At 39.9% G+C, this 22,845-nt stretch overlaps 1 protein-coding gene across 1 annotated transcript in view; it reads right to left on the reverse strand.

Moving 5' to 3' along the window:
* Nucleotides 1-306: 306 nt before the first annotated feature.
* Nucleotides 307-22,845, reverse strand: part of DDX10 (DEAD-box helicase 10) — a 166,331-nt gene continuing 143,792 nt past the window's right edge. The window contains exons 17-18 of the mRNA XM_085216244.1: nt 13,986-14,119; nt 307-989 (exon numbers count right to left, since the gene is read on the reverse strand). Coding sequence (XP_085072370.1) covers nt 800-989; nt 13,986-14,119 — 324 coding nt within the window. The 3' untranslated portion in view covers nt 307-799. The remainder of the gene's footprint in view (nt 990-13,985; nt 14,120-22,845) is intronic.

The following is a 22,845-nucleotide window of genomic DNA, read 5'->3' on the forward strand; positions in this document are numbered from 1 at the left end:
TCATCTTTTATTCGTTGTATTTCATCTATTTAAAAAAAAAAAAAAAAAAAAAGAGCCTACTTTAAGGCTGCCATCTTTCTGGAGTTCCTGCTGCATAACCTGCACAGTGTGACTGCATTAGGCAGCATTACACTTTGCTTTTTGGGGTATCACAGTGTCCTTCCTCAGATGGGACTCAAACCCAAGAATTCAGCTTCTAAAAGTGATTTTCTGAATTGCCTAATGCAAGTGACAGAATCATAGGAGAAATGATAACAGACAGATAAATGAGTGCTTTCGTAACAAAACCAAAAGACACACTGTAAGTCCATACCAAAGCTTCAGGAATTTTAATAAAATATTTTAAATACATGTGCATGATACACATAAGACAAAACATTATTTTTAAGTAGTATGATTTGAGCTGCCAACTGTATTTCTTTAGAAATTTTAGTACACATGTATCTTCCAAAATAACAAACCTGACACAGCCAAGAAAGGAGCCTCCTGTTTTTATTTAAAGCAGGATTAATTAAAAAAAGAAAAGAGAATTGCTTCAAAATCTGGAGATTTAAAATTATAAACATATTATGGGAAGATGACATCTGGGGATTTAGTTTGGAAAGCTGTTTTATAAGAAAGTCTTATAAATCAAACTAGACCTTATCTATAATCTACAAAGTGTGGGGCAAGCCCTTTGCACATGGACCAGCTCTCTTCAGCCACTGGTATCCATTTGCCCAGATGCCATATTCACCTTGCGCAGGCTACCAACAAAACTGTGAATATGTCCCCCCCCAAAAAAAGTGCAGGAAAATAATTAGCTGTGACTCTTGAGCAGATGCAGTACAAGTTCTTCATCCTCTGCCAGAGAAAGCCCAGTATCCAATGGCAAAAGGGGATCCTCCTCTTGGCTGAATTTTGCCTTCTTTCTCTTCTGTGGCATTTCTCCTGCTGCTACGCTGTCACTGCGGCTTCTTCTCTTTCTTCCACTCTTCTCCTCAAGTTCTCTACAGAAAAAAATCAATTACTCTTTTTTAACAAGTGTGGTAATCAATATCATCATGTAATCAAACAATTCATTTTAAACAAGGCAAATTTATGTCAAGATAAGAGCAAACAAAATTACAATCTAGAAGAGTAAAGCAACAGAAGCTGATGAACTCTGCATGCCTAAATTAGGACTGCTCTCAGACCGAGGTGGTGCTGAATGCTCTGCTGTCTTAATTGATTACAGTATATCAAGATATCACCATCAGCCTTATTCAATATTTACAGCCTTATACAGTGACAGACAACTTGACAAAGCTGATTTAGTGATGTGTCAGTGGACCCTGACATGCGTTCAGGATCACCTATAATAAATCTGCAATCACAATAAAAATATGAGAATTGTCATTTCATTGGCAAATCCTACACTTACTTACTGCAGTTTTGATTTGAGTCCATCTCATTCAAGCCCCTCTTTCCCATTTTTTCAAGAATAAGTCCTTGGAAACTATTAACCACCTCTTTGCCACATGAGGAAGCGGCATACCCAAACCCATTTCCTTTCCCTGGTGAATTTCTGTTCCTTCTGCTGCTTTTGCTAAGATTGGAATGAATTGGCATTTGCAGCCTTCAATCTGGACCAAACAGCTGTGTATGTTTTACAACTGCCACTTCTGTCACACGGCCAAATGACAGCAGCAACAGGAAAGCCCAAGCACACAGCTTTCACTGTATGACAGAACTGCAGAGGTTGGAAAGGAACTTCTAGAGATCATCAAGTCCAAGCCCCTGCTTAATGAGGTTCCCTACAGTAGGTTCAGCTCCTGGCATCCTGCACTATGGATGGACCTGGGCTTCGAGTGCAGCTGCTGTGCACCCTGGGTGCCACACATTATCACAGCAGAGGAGGAGCACCTGGTGGCCATGCAGCAGGCTGCTCCCTCTCTGTCCCACCTGCTGCTGAGGAGGTGCCAGCTCCTGCTCACTCATCACAATGCAGAGACAGGAGGGAAAATCCGTGAGAAATACCTTACATTCTCACTGGTAAAACAAGTGATCTAGCCTACATTCACATGGACCTTCCCCTTCCAAACCAGAAGAACCAGTGTAATGCTACAGCTGAGGACGACGTGTTTGAATACTTCTCCTGAAATTGGGACATTTCATAGGACTTCGCAACTTGTCATTTTTGAGCTGTCATTTGCACGGGGGTGGCTTTTCAGTGCTCACTACCGATATTTTACTCCTTTTCTGGCACAAGGACAGCTTTCTCACTCAGCAGTGCTCAAGATGCTCCATAAGTACAAAACCTACCTGAAGAGTGTACAAAAGGACCCTCAAGCGCTGCTTCCAAGTAGCCACTGTGGGTTTGGGATTATGTCCTCTTGATCAGAACAGATTATGGGGGTCTGCTTTAAAAGCAGTAATGCTGAAGCTTCATTAAGTAGAAGCAATCCTAGCTTGTTTGCAAGAGAGCCAATTATTTCCAGCATTTGAATCGACTCTGAAGCCTGCTTTGCATTCCTAATTGACTAATGCTTCATCTAGGACACCAGTTCAAAACATCTCAGCAATTAAAGCAACATAGAAATCTCACAAGTTATGAAACAGCCTTTAAACACCAAAAAGCATTTCACTTTGGAGTTTAGATGTTTGCAAGGTGTCAAATTTAAATATAAAACACATTCAAATGCAACTGTGAAGCTTCTGATTTCTTCCACAGACAAAAGTGCAGTGACAAGGATTTTCACTGTAGGCTTTGAGGTAGATTGTGCTGAGTCAAGCTGTTTCTTGTTATTATTGAGGGGTCATGGTGCTGGATTAATAGTGCATCCTAAATACATATCTACACATCAGCAGCAGGAGTATCTTCACACTAACTTAACCCCTACCAGGCTGTAAACTCAAAAGTGAATAAGGAGGAATGTCTAACACAGGAAAATGGCAGAGAAGCCACTGAGTGATGAAGAGAGCTGTACGGTTGTGTTTTCATGATGCAGAAAGTAGAAGCGAGATAGAATTTGATAAAGGATACTTAGAAGAAGCAGCAGAGAACAAGGCCACAGGTGACACGTACCACTAAGAAGTTCACAATTTGGAGACATGAGATGAAAGACAGGGCTGTGCCAGCTGTGAGCTGGATGGTGTGAAGAGTGGCTGGGAGCTGCTCTGGTTAGGCACTCAGACAGAGCTTTGAAAAAGGGTGAAAGTTGCAAATTGAAAAAAGATGCTGGGAAATGACCAGGAGAGACGTCTGCCATCATGACACCAAGTTGCATCCCATATCCATTCAGTGCTTCTCCCTATCTCTTCAGACAGAAAGCCCTTGGGATGAGGTTTAACAGCTGTAATTCTCAGGTGTATACATAAAAGGTGTAGGTTTGTCAAAGCATCTATACAGGCACTTATGCACTTGTCAAATTCATGCACTTGTTGTCAAGTGAATTCCTTTGTGGCCTCCCTTCAGTCACTTCAGGGCCACCAGCCCAACCTGCGGAGCTGATCTTTTATCACTGGTCACTTTCCATAGCCATAAATGGCCCCTTACTCCTCAAATACCCATACACTGATGCACTACCAGCTGGCGTCCACTGCAGCAGCCAAAATAAAATAAAGTAATTCTGAAGTGAGTTATTTTCTAACATAAAAAATGTAGTTAGAAAGCAAATCCACAATTCAGATCTGGACCCAAATCAGTGTGCCTCTTTGTCTCCTATTTACAACACTTAAAAAGTGGCACGTACAGCTGGATTACAATTCCTTCCTTCCACCATCTGGTGCAATTTAGCTTTTCATTGCTGCAGCAGCCTGCGCTGCCCACATGGGCTGAAGCTCCCAATGGAAAGATTTACTGGGCTGTGTTTACAGAGCAAAGAGGTACCAAGAGCTGATTTGTCAACACACACAGTAATTTCTGTGGTCGCCATTTGCACAGCTGTAACAACAAAGGAAGGTACTGTGTTTTGACAGGTAACTGCTATTACACAAGCACTAAAAGCACACTTTAAGAATCCAGCCCCTGAAATGAATACCAGAGTAGCGGAAAGGCATCCGGACAACAGGGATCTATCTACTTGTAACTCAGACCCTGACAACGATACACCAGGGAACTCTCTTAATTTAATTACTAACAAATAATCGCCCAAGTGTGTTTTGAGGACATACCAAGGGGAAAAACAGCTTTTAATTCCTGGTATTCAACTTGCATCTGGACATCAGATTAGATGGATGGACCACTCACTGGATAAGGAATTGGTGGATGGTCACACTCAGAGAGTTGTGCTCAGCGACTCAATGCCCACGTAGAGACTGAAAATAGGTGGCGTTCCTCAGGGATTGGTGCTGGGACCAGTGTTATTTAACATCTTTGTAGGCAACAAGGACAGTGGGACTGAGTGCACCTTCAGCAAGTTTGCAGATGACACCAAGCTGAATGGTGCAGCTGACATGCAAGAGAAAAGGGACGCTACCCAGAGAAACCTGGACAGGCTTGAGAGGTGGGCCCGTGCCAACCTCATGAAGTTCAACAAGGCCAAGTGGAAGGTCCTGCACCTGGGCTGGGGCAATGCCAAGCACAGATGCAGGCTGGTGGAGAATGGCTTGAGAGCAGCCCTGAGGAGAAGGATCTGGGAGTTTCGGCTGATGAAAGATTTAACATAAGCCAGCAGTGTGCGCTTGCAGCCCAGAAGGCCAACCGTATCCTGGATTGCATCTACAGAAGCGTGACCAGGAGGGCAAGAGAGATGGCTGCCCCTCTACTCTGCTTTCATGAGACCCCACCTGGAGTACTGCATCCAGTTCTGGGGCCCCAACACAAGAAGGACATGGAGCTGTTGGAGCTGGCCCAGAGGAGGCCCACGAAGATGATCAGAGGGCTGGAAAAACTTCCCTGTGGGGACAGGCTGAAAGACCCAGGGCTCTTCAGCCTGCAAAAGGCTCCAGGGGGGACATTATAGCAGTCTTCCAGTACCTAAAGGGGGCTTACGGGAAAGCTGGGGAGGAACTTTTTGTGAGGTCATATAGCAACAGGATGAGTGGAAATGGCTTGAAACTGGAATATAGTAGATTTAGACTAGATATTAGGAAAAAATTCTTTACTATGAGGGTGGTGATGCACTGGAACAGGTTGCCTCCTCCCTGCAAGTGTTCAAGGCCAGGCTGGATGGGACTCTGAGCAACCTGGTCTACAGGGAAGGTGTCCCCGCCTATAACAGGGGGTAGGAACTAGGTTATCTTATAGGTGCCTTCCAACCCAAACCATTCTATGATTCTAAGATGAGAGGACAGCTTGAAAACAGAATTTATAAAAAGGCAAAGTTATCTATGCAGGCAGCAGCTTTTTCTAGCTGCAATCAAGTATAGGAAGTGAAGCCATTGCTGGGAGACTTATCAGTCTGTGGTGGTCATTTTTTTGAATGAATGATGCAAAATGGAAAAAAGCTCAAGAAAAAGCTGCGAATAATGTGCAAGATCTGAAACTTTGCTCTCTAATGTGTTTTAAACTGTCGTTTGTTCAGTTTATCCAAGAGAATGTAAATATATAAAAAAAACTTTTGTGCCTGGACATTGGATAAAATCAGATCAGAAATCAGGTTGTATCTCCAAAGGCAGCAGCACATTTCAGAGCATTAAGACACTGAAAGATGGACATACAGCAAATCAAAATGGTTTGACTGATAGTCTGGTCACTTCCAGCTAAAGCAATTTCAACCCTGAGCAATGATATTCAATGTTTTTGAGAATAATTTTGGTTTTCAAACTGTTGTATAAACTCAAATTGCTCTGCCTTGATCCACTGAGTGGAAACTCCAGTGGTCTGGGGCTGGATTATTCTGCTGCATTATAAGAAGCAATGCAATGCCCGTGACAGGAATGGGCAAGACAAGGGCTGGTACAGCCTCAGCCATCCAATTTGAATCCACTGTCACCTGTTTACTAGAACCTTTGGGAAGTAAAGGTGGCCACAGAGCAGAAGCAAGACATTGATGATTTGCTTTGGGTGCTTTTTTCCATCAGATTCTGTATGCTTTCCATGTAGTAATAAAAATAGTAAGCATATTGTCTTGCTAGTCTGATTTTGGTTTGAATATTTTTTCTTGTTTCAGATTGTAGTACTTCAGCTCTATGGCAGACTCAGCCCATCTTTTGCTTTTAGTGCAATTACACTGGTATTTCATTACAAATAGATTAATCTTCCTTTTTCCTGCAATTGTTTTTTTACAAATCTAGTTTGAGTGGTTTTGATTTACATCACTGGAATGGCCAGTAAAGGGAATAACACTGTGCAATATATTTTCATTACCATTTCTCTGTACTGTAGCATTCTTACAGCAAATGAGAAAGAAGCTGCACTGGGCTTTGTGGAAGGCACTGCAGTAATTAATCTTCATTAGGATTGCTGTCACGGCCTTGTGAATTAAAATTTATTACGTGGAAGGAAGTTTGTGGCACAACATGTTTGATTAGCAAAATGCCAATATTTAAGAGATAAATTATTGCTAACTTTTCTAAACTGTATTTTATTAACAGATTCATTCATTATTAACATATGCTTCTTCAGCAAAGAATTTGTGTCTGCTGTGTTACAGTTTGGGACCTCAATTCATGGTCTGCAGTTTGGTGTCAAGGACAGCTTGTTTTCAAGTGCTAGTAAACCTCAACTCCAAAGCAAGCTCTGATAAATGATAACTGAAGCAGAGTTGGTCTAGAGAGCTTGGAGTTGCTGTTGTTTAATCAGTGGCAATGTGGCTGTGCGCATGTCAAATGGCTGATTTTAAACCACAGAAACCTTGCAGAGCAGAGGTTGCCCAGATCTTGAGTCACAGAATGGTTTGGGTTGGAAGGCAGATGTAAGGCGATCTACTTCCACTCCCTGCTATAGGCAGGGACACCTCCCTCTAGACCAGTTGTTCACAGCCCCATCCAGCCTGGCCTTGAGTGCCTCCCCTCCATGGAGGGGGCATCCGCAGCCTCTCTGGGCAACCCATTCCAGTGCATCACCACCCTCACAGTAAAGAATCTCTTCCTAATATCTAGTCTAAATCATAGTAAAGAATTTCTTCCTAACAACTAGTCTAAATCTACCCTCTTCCCATTTAAAATCATTTCCTCTCATCCTGTCACTTACAAGGAGTACCCCACCAGCTTCCCTTAGGCCCCTTTCAGGTACTGGAAGGCACTAAGGCCCCTCAGAGCCTTCTCTTCTCCAGGCTGAAGAGCCCCAGCTCTCTCAGCCTGCACCCTTCTTTTGGACAATTAATTTTCCTCTTACTTACTAGAGCAATTATTTTCTAGAGCAATTGCTTCCTATTTTATTTCTCATTACACCCCTCATCAAAATTAGGTGTTCAAAAAACGTGTAGATGTGGCACTGAGGGACACGGTGGTGATGCGTTGATAGCTGGAACAGATGATCATAGAGGTCTTTTCCAACCTTAGTGTTTATATGATGTTTTAATTCTATTAATACTAGATTCTGAAGAAAACTGCAACAGATGTTTTAAAAAGTTATTCTTACTTCTTCAGCCATACATGCAGAGCTTACAGCCAGGAGGTCATCACTGCACACAACAGTAACATGTGTTCCTATTGAGTCTGTGGAACAAACTTATTTTTGCTGAGTAGATAATGTAAAATTTATTTCAACAGTGTAAATAGTTATATTAAAGTTCCTTCTAAAACAAGTTTTGAAAAAACAGTATTTTATATACAGTAGTAAGAAAAATACTGTCTCTCTTTTGAATGGGGACACAAGTACAACACACCTTCTTTACTAAAACAAATCTTGGGTTGGAAGGGACCTCAAGGATCATCTAGTTCCAATGTCCCTGCCACAGACTGCCCAGGGCCCCATCCAACCTGGCCCTAAACACCTCCACGGACGGGGCACCCACAACTTCTCTGGGCAATCTGTTAAACCCAGCAGGCACACAGCTGCTTGCACATTCTGCCCAGGTGGGATGGAGGAGAGAATCAGAAATGTAGAATTATGAGAACCTGGAAGTTGAGATGTAGTTTACTGGGTAAAGCAGAAGGTGTGCATGCAAACAGTGGTGAATCTGTGTGTATATACACATACAGACACATATCTGTTTTCATACGTACAAATAAGTATTATCTATGTATATATTTAACTTCTCATAGGCATACATGAAACACGCTTGGATTTCACAGTATATAGATTAAATTCTCTACTCTTAAATATGAAAATCAGTTCTGAATAGGTTCACCTGAAGGGAAAATTATGACAGATCTGTGATAAACAGTCAAATTCTTTCTATAACTGAATTCCTTCTAAAATAAGTTTTAGTATAAACTGCATCAAGAACTACATACAACTTAGCATCAGGTTTACATACAACATCAGTATCCAGATTTAATACTCAAGAATGTATTAAAAAAATGTAATTTGGCCATAATTTTCAAAAATACAGCACAGTACACAACCAAGTGGCACTGACTGCTGACTTGCATGTCAGCTGGTGAACTACCATAAAATCACAAATGAAACTGTGCCTGAGCTAAGACATTTCTCCTTTTCCCACAAGTTCATGCTGATCTAAGAGTTAACATGATCAGTTACACCTATTAAGGATTTAAAGAAGGTAGTGATGAGGTCAGTCACAACTTTCTTCCTTCTCAGCATTTCTATTTGAAGAGGTTGAGGGATTAGAAATATCAGAAACTTAATTTGAGTACAAAACTGGTTTTTAAGAAATCCAGATGCTTTTCCTCCACTCAATGTACTTAAATTTTTCATCTCATTAACAATTTACATTCATAGCCTTACACCAATATGAAGAATGTTGCTAGGTAGACAAAAATTAATCTCATATTACATGCTTCATGCCATTGATTACTCAGATTATAGACGTAGAGGGAAATTCCATTCAAAGATAAATTTAATTAACAGCACATATAGCTCCTCCAGTTTGAAATAAATGCTGAAGGTGGGATGGAGGGAAATTTCTAAGTTGGACAGATGTGGATTTGTTGGGTGGACGCTCTGGACAAGGAACTGGTTGTGAGATCATACACTGAATGTAGTGCTGAAAGGTTCAATGTCCTGATGGAGATCAGTGATGGGTGGTAGTACAGCAGCCAGTTTCTCCAGAAAAAGGCTGTAGGAAACTGTATCAAAAGCCTTGCTGAAGTTCAAGTAAACAACACCCACTGTCTTTCCTCCTCTAAGCATGTCAACTTATCACAAAAGGCAATCAGGTTAGTCAGGCAGAACCTCCGTTTCATTAACCAATGCTGACTGGGCCTGACCACCTGGCTGTCTTGTAGGTGCTGCATGATGGCACTGAAGGTGCACTGCTCCATAACCTTCCCTGGCACTAAGCTCAGACTGACAGGCCTGAAAACTGTGTTGGCTTTCTTGAGACGTGTTACCCCAAGAAACAGTTGGGACTAGCTGGGAGAGCTTACACCTCAAAACTAGGGGGAAAAAAAAAAAATAATCATCCCATCTAGATTACAACTCCCAAAGCACTAAGTGGACAAGACAGATTTATACAAGCATTTTACTCAGTAAGTATTTTAATCAAAGAAGCAAAAGCAAATTGCAACTTTGTCATCATTAAATGAATGCCAAAAATCTTTAAGTCAAGAGGGTTTGCATGGCAAAAATGAGCTGACCGTGCATGGTAAAATAAAAGAATTTATGATTTACTGGATGATTTGCAAGAATGCTTTTCAAAGAAGTGAATAATGCTAAGATTTTAATGACTATCACAATATAAAATTTGTTTTATTGGATGTTCCTTGGCTCCTCTTAGTCAAAACTTTAAATATGATTTTACATGGATTGCTCTGAAAGTAATGCCTCCTATTTATTTCCATGAAAACAGAAATAGAAACAAAGAGCATAATAACACTATCTGACAGAGCAAATTCTCAGCTAAAAAACACTGTATGTTGCTCAGAAAAATCTGCACTAGCAGAAGTGACCCACTGTTTTACTGCTGCTATGAATGTTGCCAGGAAAACGTTGCCTACATGGTCCATCTTTCAACAGCCCAAAATGATAAAAATCAGAAGATGTCAAATCCAGGCTATAGGATGGGTGTGGTACAACAGTACAGCCAAGATTGGCAAAATGCTCCACGGTCTTCAATTTCATTACCATGTTGCAAGAGAAAGGTTGCCTTCTTCTCTGACCTGACTCTGGAAGTTTAAGCCTTCAGCTGAATCAGCACCATAATGCAGCAGTCAGAGCTGATCCAGGTTTGAGGAAATCCAGAAGGATCACCCCTTTCTTACCCCAAAAGACAGTGCGCATCACTTTACCCACTTAGGGTTGAGTTTTGAACTTTTTCTTCAGTGGGGAATTCACATGTCACAACTCCATGCACTGCCATTTTGACACCAGCTCATAGTGGTGACACCAGATCTATTCACCAGTAATGATGCAATCCAGGAAACTGTCACCCTCAGCCATGTATTGGTTCGATAGTTCCTGACAAACCAGCATACAGTGTTCCTTCTGTTCCTGTATGAGCATTCATGGGACCCACTTGGCACAAATTTTGCAATATTCCAACACTGCCAGTATTGGTTCCAATGCAGTGAAACCAATATTCAACCCTGTAAACAGTTTCCTGGTCATAATAATCTACTGATTTGTGTGGATGAGCAGATTGAGATGCTCTTCATTTTGTGGTGTGACAGCTCTGCATAGCCATCTAGAACATGGCTTGTCTTTCACATCACTGTCACAACTGAAAAATACCACTCACCACCTCACCGTGTTAATATCCACTGTTTGGTCTCCATAAACATTCAGCAAGCATTAATGAATGTCAGAGGGTGCCATTTTTTCAGAAATGCAGTTCCACACCTCTGCTTCATATACTCATTCACATCAGATGCCATTTTGTCAGACTGCCCCTCTCCTGCCATCTGTCACGTGGCAACAAAATGTAATAGAATATTGGCAGAAAGGTTCAATCTCTACTGCCGTATCACTATCTGCCTCTGATGTCATGGGCAACATAATAAGGCGGGAGGCATTGCTTTTGGAACAGCCCTCGTAGTTAAAGTAGCTTCCACACACAATCAGATTTCAAAGATTAAATAAAATCCAACCTTCAAGATAAATGATTTTCTGCCATGCTCAAGGCTAAGTTCATAACTTAAAAAGGAAATAAATTCCATTGGTAAAACCCTCCTAGATTTTAAGTTATCTTTTAAATACATCGACACAATGTAGGTAACATCATAGCATGGAAAATGTTCTATCATTACACTTTATTCCAAAGCAACCTCCAAACACGGTGCAAACAACATACTTAAAGTACACGTAGTAAAGTAAACCTGATAAGACATAATATATGGTAGAAAAATAATCCATCTCAGCTCATGTTGGATCATACACAGAGAATATTTTTTGTTCTCAAAATTGCTCTTTCCATTCAAGGAGATTAGTCTTGAATGTAATTTTGAGATAAATAAAATACTGTAGGCATCCAGATGTTTCAAGAAAATGTTCCCTGCAAAGGTAATTCAGCTCAGGACAAAGCCAATAAAATGACTATACTGCACCTACAAGGTGTTAAGTTACATGTGTGTAATCTTGGCATACTGGGGAAAAAAAAAAAAAAAAAAACAGTTACCAAGGAAATGCTGTCTAGTGGACAGAGCACCTGGCCCTCAGGGTATCTCAGTTTTATTCACAGATCTATGTCATCAGCTTGGTCTTAAGTTACTTAAGTGACGCAACATTCCTGTCTGCAAAAACCATACCCATCTCCTTTGTACAGTGTTCTGAGATTTGCTGAAGAAAATTTATTAGAAGGTATTATTTAACTCCTTTTTTCCTGTTTAACGTGCACTGTCTTTTCCATTCTACTTCAAAGGAAAGGGAAATGACCAAGACCTTCTTTCTGGGAGCTGACATTCTGATTCCAGAGGGCCAGGTCAACAGCTGATTCAAAAAAATATGTACTGATTAGAACTGCCAAGAATCTGCCCAACTCTATCAGAGTTTATTCTTAAAACATAGCAAATCTTTCGTCTAGCTGACATCCTTGGGGAAGGAACTAATATAAAAAGTGATGCATGAATACTTTATAAAAGAAAGATCTCCCCTAGTAAAGTGTTACTTAATGATACTGAAAGTATACTAGGCAACCCCCCCCTAATTTTAGTCTGACTGCCCTCATAACTTTTTCAGAATACTTACTAAACAGTTCAGTTACAAAACGCAGTTGTGTTGAGACAGCCTTTCCTAGCTAAGGCAATCAGATGAAACAATGCTAAATCTTGCTTATGAAACACAGCAATGAAATACCTTTTTCCTACTCTAGGCGTGCAACAACTTATGAGTAACTAGGAAACGCCTGAGGTGACGAAGTGTATAATAGGTCATGTTTTGACATCAGGTTTCCTACGCTTGGTTGCTGATAAATCCTTCCCATCAGAGCACTAGTACATGTCCTTAATGGATTCCAGGAATCTGCCCTTCAGAAGCAACATACTAACTAATAAACAAGTATTGCTTGATGGCCAACCTCTTACCAAAGATCTCTTTCAGACCTTTCCAATAAACTTCTATTCTTCTTCCAAGAAACAAACGATCAGTGACCATCTCTTACCTCACAATACCCTGTCCACTATTTTTTATTTTTTATTTTTTTTTATCTGGAGCAAAGCATTACTACTGAAGTCAGCTCAGAATTTGCTCTCAAAGGCAAAACAACAGCATGGGCACTGCTACAAGTCCCGTTAAAATCCTGAAATACTTCTCCTGGCTCCTTTATTAATCTTCTACATAAACCAAAATTCCTAAATATGCTGTTGTTCTACTGCTTGTCTTACAGCTCACGTCAGCACAGAGATGGTCCAAACCCCACAAAATGGGGTTTCAGAGCATCTTCTAGCTCAAATGACCATCTTACATCCAGGAATTACTTATCAGAGTCTCATATATTAAAAAGACAGCATTAACCATATTTCTGAAATTATCTGGGGGAAGCTGAGAATACCATTTCATTATATTAACCTGATCCCGCTCCAAGCAATATAAAAATACCACTAGAGAATGCATTCATCAAGTATGGACAGATACATTTAAACTCTCGTAACACATGAAAAGCAGTCTACAAATCCTCTTATACAAGACTCCTCAATAAATGAATCTTAAACCTCATTACAGGAGAACGTTTTAACAAATTATGCTTCTTCCTCTCAACAAAAGCTAATGGACAGAGACAAGATGTCAGAAATACAGCAGGAACTGGAAGAAACTTGTTAAGCACTGGTTTCTTGTTTTCTGCCCATTTTTAGGAAGCTATTTTAATGTTCTACATCCAGCTTTTTCTACAAGGAGTTCAGATACTGAATCAAGTGAGGGAAGTGAACTCACAGAAGGAACTACAATTCAGTTACAGTTACCTTCTTTCAATCCTTGCACAAAAAAAAGCAGGAAAATTACTGATGTACCCATTCCTGTCAGTTCTACTGACGAACACACTAGTGAGAGATCTACAGGGGATATACAGGTCTCCAGCTGCTTACTTAGGGTTATCCAGTCTGTAAATCCATGTCCCAGCACCCTGTCCTACACAGAATCTCCACAATGTTCACTCATACTAGGGCTAGCAACAACACGTAGCTGCTAAGATATCTGATTCAGATGTGAAAAGTAAGATTTCTAAACCTAGACAGCTAGAAGAGGGCAAAACAAAGATCTAAGCTTAACAGCACTAAGTGTCAATGACATGCTTCTGAATCTGTAACACATAGGCTCTTTGTGAGAAACATGCAAATAGACTTGTTGCTGTGAAGCCAATGACAAAAAACACACAGGACTTCACTCAGTATCTTATTCACACAGCTTCACAAAATGAAATAATAGCTTTAACATAGATTTCTCTTCAGTACCCACCTCACAAACTCTCAAATATTAAGTAGTGGAAGCAACAGGATAACTATAATGAGTGTTTAACACGTAAACACATCAGTTTCTAAAAAATATGAATACTTCAAAATCAACGAGGAAGATATGTACATACCTATAGCTGTATTCACTTTCTGTATTTTGTTCTTCATCAGAATCTTTGTATTTATCAGGATCTGGGAGAGTACTTGGATCAAACTCATCTTCACTTCCACTGTGCGCAAGAACAGCCACCGTTTCACTTTCAGCCTGCCAGGTGACAAATGGAGAGTTACAACACAAGCAAACACATCCACAACCCCGTTAACAGAGACACTGTAACAAAATCCATTCACCACACCTGAAGGACATCACTATACCCAGGAAAATGAAATCATTTCTGTAGTCATCAGTGCTCTTCCTTCAAGACTATTAAAGGCTGAAGAATATTATTCATAACAAAGCTCAAGGATTTACATTCAAATTGTACTTTCATATTAAATCTACCAAATCTAAAAGATTTTGGCAGGATCTTATTAACAGTAATCTCAAAGTGTTTAAGACAAAACTCCACTGTCCCACAGAAACACTGGCAAAGAGATGTGAGCTTGGGAACACATTAATCACTTCTGTAAGGTGTACTTTATAAAATACAGTGATTTAAAACGTAGGCAGTCTTCCATGCCAGTTAAAAAGGAAGTGCTAAAATTTGAGTGGAATTAACTGTCCTATGGGAGTTTCTGCCATTCACCACAAGCGATGTGCGGTCTCGAGGCTCCCTCCCATCTCCCCTTTCTGGGGCTTAGCTTCCCTCAGTCCTGCAGCCCTTCTTTGGAAGGCAAGTTTCCCCACGGGTGTGGGAATGCCTCACTAATTCCTTAACGAAAAGGGCACTCCATAAAGGTCTTGGATGATAAAATAAATCTGACTGCACTGCAAGCAGTCAGCACCACTTTTGTAAATGTTACTACTGTGAACAGGCACTAACAAAGCAGACAGTTTGGAGGGCTTATGCAACTGCATATGCACACAAAAACACGGACAAAAAGTGTACAGGCAATTTTAAGTGACGCAGATCTGAGATTCGCACATTCTTACAGCAAAAGGAAAAAAAAACACCCACAAAAACAAACAAAAAACCCCAATGAAACTATAATTAAATACATCACTATCTTCTGTTTAGATTTCTAAACAATATCCCCACAGATGAATTTTCAAACCAGCACACACTTAAATGATAATTTATTCTATGAATAACTTCACATAATTAAATATTTAAAGTTAATTACCGTTGTGATTTTTCACTACTTCCATCCATCTCCAGGCCAAAGTTTTAAAGTACACTGTTCTCAAGTGCATATATCTCACCACAATAAACACAAATAGAACCCACATCAAATTCCCTTTTTTTTATATTGGCATATATGGTAAGTGAAAGGAAATGAGCTGGTGAGGGGTAAAATTAGTCACTGCTGCAAGGGCCTGTCCAGCAACACTTCTACAATGCACTGAAAGCAATGAGAAGGGGTAAAAGCCAAATTTGCTTAATTTGCTCTTTCCTTAAAAGGAAAGAGAAAAAAAAAAAAAACATATGAAACATGCACTTTGTTCTTGACTGTTATAAAATACAAGTAAAGGAAATTGCAAAGCTGGGTGTATGAAATCACTAAGGGTATCATCAGACTGTGAACTACCCGCAGTAACACAGGCGCTGACTGAAAAGCATGCTGACTGGCAGGAACTTCAGGCACAACACACTATGAGGAAAGGTTGAGGGAACAGGGCTTGTTTAGCTTGGAGAAGAGATGGCTCTGGGGAGACCTCATTTGTGGCCTTCCAGTACTTGAAAGCAAAAACAGGAGGGGGAATGGCTGTTTACGAGGATGTATAGTGATAGGACAAGGGGGAATGGTTTTAAACTGAGACAGGGGAGGTTTAGGTTTAGGTTAGATATTAGGAGGAAGATTTTCACACACAGTGGTGACACACTGGAACAGGAGGCTGTGGATGCCCCTGGAGGCATTCAGGGCCAGGCTGGATGTGGCTCTGGGCAGCCTGGTCTGGTGGTTGGCAACCCTGCACATAGCAGGGAGAGTTGAAACAGGATGATCATTGTGGTCCTTTTCAACCCAGGCCATTCTATGATTCTAAGACTGCTCTTAACATACATCTTCTCAACTATGTCAGGAAAATGTTGGCATTGCATCAGTTCTTAAGTTCTGTCTGGAGCAATGAGGACAGGCTGAGAGAGCTGGGGCTTTTCAGCCTGGAGAAGAGAAGGCTCTGGGGGCACCTTATAGAGGCCTTCCAGTACCTGAAGGGGGCCTGCAGGAAAGCTGTGGAGGGACTTTTTATAAGGGCATGTAGCGACAGTACAAGAGAAAATGGTTTGAAACTGGAAGAAAGTAGATTTATTCAAGATAGTAGGAAGAAATTCTTTACTGTGAAAGTGGTGACGCACTGGAACAGGTTGCCCAGAGAGTTGTGGATGCCCCCTCCCTGGCGGCATTCAAGGCCAAGCTGGATGGGGCTGTGAGCAACTTGGTGTCCCTGCCTATAGCAGGGGGTTGGAACTAGATGATGTTAAACCCAAACCATTCTATCATGAAAGTATTCCATGATACGTGTACATGTAAAACAAACACAGAGCAAACCTTCACTTTCATTATGCTTTCATATCCACTTTTTCAGCAAAAATGTTGTAGAGATGTATTCAAAGTAATGCTTATTATTACAAAAGAAATAATTGGCAAAGATGCCTCTAATTCATCATGAATCATAAGGTCATATTTCTTACGAGCACTGCCTGTTACATATTCATTAAAATATTTGTATGTCCCTGAAACTGTTAAGAACTTGAGCATGAACATTTATCATCCAGAGCTGAACAACTCATTATTTTTCACTCTTTATTCAAATTTTTATCAACCAGTCAGGAAGAAGAAATACTGTGATTTCACATTACTCACCACAACAACGGTAGGAAAAAACATCAAATCACAGCATGAGGCAACACCTGTAAAATTCTTTAGATAAAACTTACAAATAGGATGCAATTTAGAGAATTGCAATTGGATCCTTCCTAGAGCAAGCCCTATCAAAGACAACATGAACTGAAAAACAGATTCGTAATGTCTGTAATTTACGTCTAAGGTTAGGTGACAATTTGCTTTGCAGAATGATTTATTACGAAGTTCTACTGTGGACAGAAACCTATTCAATCATTGAATCAGGCTAGTCAGGAAAACAGGATTCAGTGGCCCTTACCTTGCTATTTTCATTCTGCCACAGGGTAACTAGTTATCTTTTACCATACCAGACAGGCTTGTCCCTTCTATTAGCAGTTTAGCATCAGTGTGTACAAACTTTGTGTGAAAACTTCCAGTTTTAATACGGCACAGAGATGGAAACATCTCTGTATTCACACAATATTCCTATGAGATACTTCTTGTTGCAAGACAACACTACAGAAAAATTCAGCACAGTTCCTATGCAGGAAAATGGAAGGCTTGGATACCTCACTGCCATCCACGCACCGTACCAGGTCAGTGATGACTCACTTCAAGCATTTTGGAAAGATACATAAAGTGAAGCAAACAGGGCAGGCTCCTCTAGAGCTGCTGCCCTGCTTCGAGACATGGTACCTCCTACACAGCACCCAGCTGTTTTTATTACAAGATGCAATGGAAACTGAGTTTCTTTATAGAGAAAGCTGAATACACGAAGATCAGACAGATCTGTTAGGCGGGCTGAGAGAAATCTAAAATGAAGAAATTAATGCAACTTTTTAAGGAAACAGACACTCAAGGGATTACATTTTTCTGAACAGTACAGTGATGTCTTCTTTCTGCCACCCATTTAGTATTCAAGTAAGAACTATCTACTGCTGTAGGACAAAAATGGAAAACTGAAAAACAAGCTATGAAAACCTGTGGATACACAGATGCTGCTGCTTTATCCAGGATTTAAATTACACAATACATTTATTGAGGTATTTAGTTTATAATTAATGTAATAGGTTTTTATTTTTTTTTTATTTGATTAAATTATCTGGAGTTACAGTTTTTATGTTCAATCCTTTGAGCAATTTATTAGTCTCTAGTAACCAATCTGAGTGAGGCAGAGAATTGCTTCAGCAGCGTCAATTCTGTCCATAGCACTTTACAGATATAGCACAGTGGTGGAATATTTCTAATCAACTAAAAAGAAGAGTTTTAAGGTTCATTTAGAAGTCGGTCAGACTTGATTTCTGTCTTTCAACAGTAACAAGTTATACAACGTTTATTATTCCTACTAAAACATTCAGTTCTTTTAGAGGTATGTCACCTTTGGCTTTTGTTAATAATGTGGTCTCTCCCAGTAAGCAGTTTGTGATTTTAATGCGGTTCAAAGGTAAGTTTTAAATACTGTTAGCAGGTACTCTGTACAAGTATACAACTTTTAAACATACAATATCTTCCGTGACCTGACAGCATTTCAAAGTATATTAACTTTCTTCCTTTTGACAATTACGTTTCAGATAAAAAAGGGAGTATTTTCTGCACCATTAGTTAAAATAGAGCACATTCACAGAAGTGTTTAGTAAATCCTCCTTTAAGCCATCTCTTACTCTGCATTCACCTGATTGCCGTGGGGACTTTTTTTCATAGCCTGAACCCCTAACCCAGAACATTGTGTCCCATGGGATGTGTGGTTGCTCTGGTACTGCATCATCTGCACTGCTCAAAGGAATACAGCTATTCTGGTAGTTCACAAATAGAAATATAGTCTTTGATGTAGCTGGGGTGTTTGATCCAACAGTCGCTTTGAAGACCAAGACCAAAGCCATAGATCATACTGGAAACTGACTGGGAGCCAAAGGAGCAAATCAAGTGCAGATCTGACATAGAAAGAGTTGCTTACACCATTTTTAAATGGGGCAACCACTAATGATCCCCAATAGCCTTCAAAACCTAAACTGAATGACAACAGCTCTAACTGGAGGTGACAAACACTCAGAGTACCATCTCCACTGAGACAAGAATCTGGTGTAAGATGATTTTTTCTTACAGGTTAAGAGGGAAAACTGTGATCAAGTCAAGTGAATTTTCTTCCTGTTATCTTTCACTCTGCCACCTATGTTAACGTTGAACACTGATTCTAACAGGTAATCTGTCCTCTCCAAAGCTGGTTTAGCAAATCCTTCTAGCCTAGTTTATTCTTGTGGGTAATCAGGAAGCAGTATACAGAAGGGTAGAATGAGCAGAGAACAGGTCACTGTTGCTTTCTGGTTGCACCAGCTTAGTGTGGAGCACGCAGGCTGATTCAAGGCACATGACAGAAAGGAGAAGCTACAAACCGAATGAGTGGCCAAATTCCATGGGACTGGCCAGAAAGGCTAGTAACCAAAAACTGGAGAAATCAAAGCTGCAGGTTAGTCAGGAAGACATAGGCAGAAACACTACAATGATGAAACTTGCATTCCCACAATCCGGAAGGAGAAACCCTCCCTCCTCTGAAAGGAGTATCAGTCTTGTGGTTTGGTAGAAACAACAGACAACTCTTAGCTTCATCTGCAAAACATTCATCCTTCCCAATCATCAGCAGTCACACCAAGGTTCAATTTCATCTAGTCATTATTTCCTTTAAACAATCTGACATCTTAATAAAAAAAGAAAAATAGCGTAGCTTAACCAGAGGCACAGCTGAGAACTGATGTAAACACAAAAATCATAGAAATATCCACACATCCACTTCTGACTTTTTGATACTAGTAGAGCTTCTGCAATGATCGTAGTTTATCTGTAAACTTAGTCTCTACGAAGTATCAGTATTCTGTATCAGAGTTAATAGCTACATAACAAATGTAGATAGAGAAAGATGATCTGCTAAATTTACAACTACAGACTCATCAATGTCAAAATGAGATGCTGAGAATTTCTGAATCTACCCAAAGACTTTTTTTTTATTTCAATGGATTTGCTCTTATCTTTATTGGAATTATAATGGCTCTGTCTCAAAATTGGATGTTATGCTTTTAAGTTATTACTTGCTCCTAGGAAGCCCACGTAGAACCCTTACGGTAAATACAACATTGTTCAAGCTGTTATCAGCCACAGCTACCAACATGATTTAACAAAAGGGCAAACTACCACAGTTCACGTGTGAAAGCTCAGGATAAAACAGCAATACAGATAAGTTAAATACAATTCATGCTACAGACATGAAAATGCAACTTAAAAGATGTTTAGTTACTATGTTGGTAGCACTGAAACTAAAATACAGTGTGGAATATATGAAATTTTGACAAACAATAGGGTTAACTTACTGCTTACATTGCTGATTTTAGAGACTGATCATACCTATACTCCACAGAAGCTCAAGCTAATAGTTCCAGTGTAATGAAATACAGCCAGGAGCACACGGTTGTTTTAGATGCCATGAAGGATCAAAACTACAATCTTTAGTACCATAAACAAAATCTCTGGCATTTGAATTAACACGGTACTAGATTAATCTTTGCACAGGTTCCAGTGTCTGCCACACCAGCAGCTGGACAGAGATGCCACCATGCCCCTAGGTCCTTGTCTGAAAGAAAGCTGATGTAAAACATTTAATAACAAAAGGCCTGAAAACAGGAACAGTCTAAAATATTTCTATTTCAAAATCTTTCTAATGCTAAATGGTCAAGTATCATTTTGCTTGCAAGTGAGCAAGTATACAGAAATAAAAAGGGAGGGAGAGTTATCTGTTGTGCATTGTAGAAAAAAAATTAGTCTGGGAAAATTCAACATGCCAATACACATGTCCAAAAGTCTGAGGTCCTCTCACAAAAAATAGAAAATCACAGTGCAGAACACAGTTTTTAAGCTTATACTCTCCACATATAACCCTTGCATCCTTACATTCCTCTCCCTACTTTCAAGTACACAGCAGTCACAGCTGTCAGCTCTAACACAGGAAAGTACTTCTCCAAAGTAGTCTCTGTGTTCAGACACTTCAACACCGCAGCCTTCTCCAGGGAACCTCAACATACACCCACAGAGACAGTTCCTACACAAAAGAATTTTCCTTGCATCAGTATCTGGCTTTTTTGAACGAACCAGAAGAAACTACATCCTCTTGTTATGCAGCAGAAGTATCCCAGAGCCACGGCCACATCACAGTGGGGACTGAAAGTAAAGACCTCTCTGGGTTTGGCAGCTGCTGTATCCTTCTGAAATAGACAGGTTTCTAGCAGCAGTGGTACAAAAGAATCAGAACGGAAACCTTGTACACTACGTAATTCTGTAAACTGGTTTGTTTCGCTCTTTGCCTTGAAACAATGGATTTGTATTCAGTGAACGAGAAACTGAAGAACATTTGCAGCGTGCGCTGGGTAACATTTTATATGACAAGACTTTTATGTCTTCAATGTCCTGGTTAAGTCATGTACTGCAAACACCTATACAAAATACGTACATGAAACTGTGTGTTTAAAGGGAGAAAAATCTGAATTAAATTAATTTCTTGCCATGAAATTAATTCTAACAACTACTGTGCTTTTACAGACAGAACTGAGAAAAAGAATCACAGAAGCATTGATGTTTACAGCACTGACTCGATTGCTTGCAAGAAACTGTCTGCCTTCAGGACCTATTCAACATCAGCAGCAGTTTCACATTTGTTCAAATATGCAAAGAAGTACCCAGTAAGTGACATTGCCAGCACTGGTGCTGAAGATTCATTTATTATTAACTTTGTTGCTGTTGAATCCATGTTCCCATGGATTGCAACCTTACCTTGCAAAATACAATGGAGAAGATAACTTGTTGGCAGAGCACAAGGGTTGAGTGGAAGACAAGAGAGAACAGACAACTACAGTTCGATGACAAACAAGGAAGCAAGCTGGCTGGGGAACATTATGGAACGAGGCACACAACAGCAGTACACCTGCCCATCCCTACTCCCACAGGCATTGCTGCAAAGGGGACCTTGAAAAAGCCTTTGAGGTCTCACAGCCACCCACAGACAGCTTAGTTAAGTGAGAGAAAAAAACAAGAACAATAAAAATCAAAGTGATGCTGGGAAACCAAGCAAGCAGGCAAGAAGTGGTGAGAACTCTTCATACCATTCGATGGTTGATGGCCATGACAGGTGCTGAAAGTTAAGGGCTGCAGAGATACATGAAGAGAGGTAATTTTGCTGCACATTTTAAATAGATACAAATGGAGTAAAAAGGCATTCAAAAGCAAAATGGAGATGATATTACAGCAGTTGAGACAGAAAATGATAATAACCCTTGATAACAACATGTAGACAAATAGGAAACTTATGTCTTTGAAATGTCAAGTAAAAAGAATGAGAAAGGTCTGTACAAGGCAAGATTTACAATATATCCTTCCATATTTGTACAAGGCAATGTCTTTCAACTACCCGAAAGAAATAAACAATTTTTCAGGTCTAAAACAAATTCAAGCAACTTCAAAGCAAAAAAAGTAAAAATAATAATGAAAAGAGAAGTTAAGAATAATTTCTGAGAGTTACTGTCACTTGAGATAACATATAACAGCATGTGTGCAATAGAGCTGGACAAAGATAGAAGAGAGGGAAGCTACAGAATGATTCTTTACCCAAAAAAAGTGAGTGAATAACTTGTAATTTGAGGAAAATGAAGGGAAGTGGTTTAGCAGTGGACTTGTATTGTTAGGTGGATGGTTAAGCTTAATCTTGAAGGTCTTTTCCAATCTAAATGATTCTGTGACAAAGGTATAGCCTAAAGCAAAAGTTGCCAATACGCTCAGTGATCATGAAAGAAGACACTAAGACTGAACTTTTTTTTTTTTTTTTTTTGAGAAATGCCTATCCCAAGAAACATAAGTGAAACAGACTACTGTTTTCATTTGGACAGAAAAACAGAGCTGAGAGACTTATTAGTACACAATGAATTCATATTCATGGACAAAGCATCAGGAGTTTGCATGGGCTCAGGAAGTAGGTAGATAGGTTACAGTAAGAAAAATAAGTCAAGGGATATT

The sequence above is a fragment of the Meleagris gallopavo genome, chromosome 1 (assembly GCF_905368555.1).
Source record: "Meleagris gallopavo chromosome 1, MGAL_WU_HG_1.1, whole genome shotgun sequence".
NCBI lineage: Eukaryota > Metazoa > Chordata > Aves > Galliformes > Phasianidae > Meleagris > Meleagris gallopavo.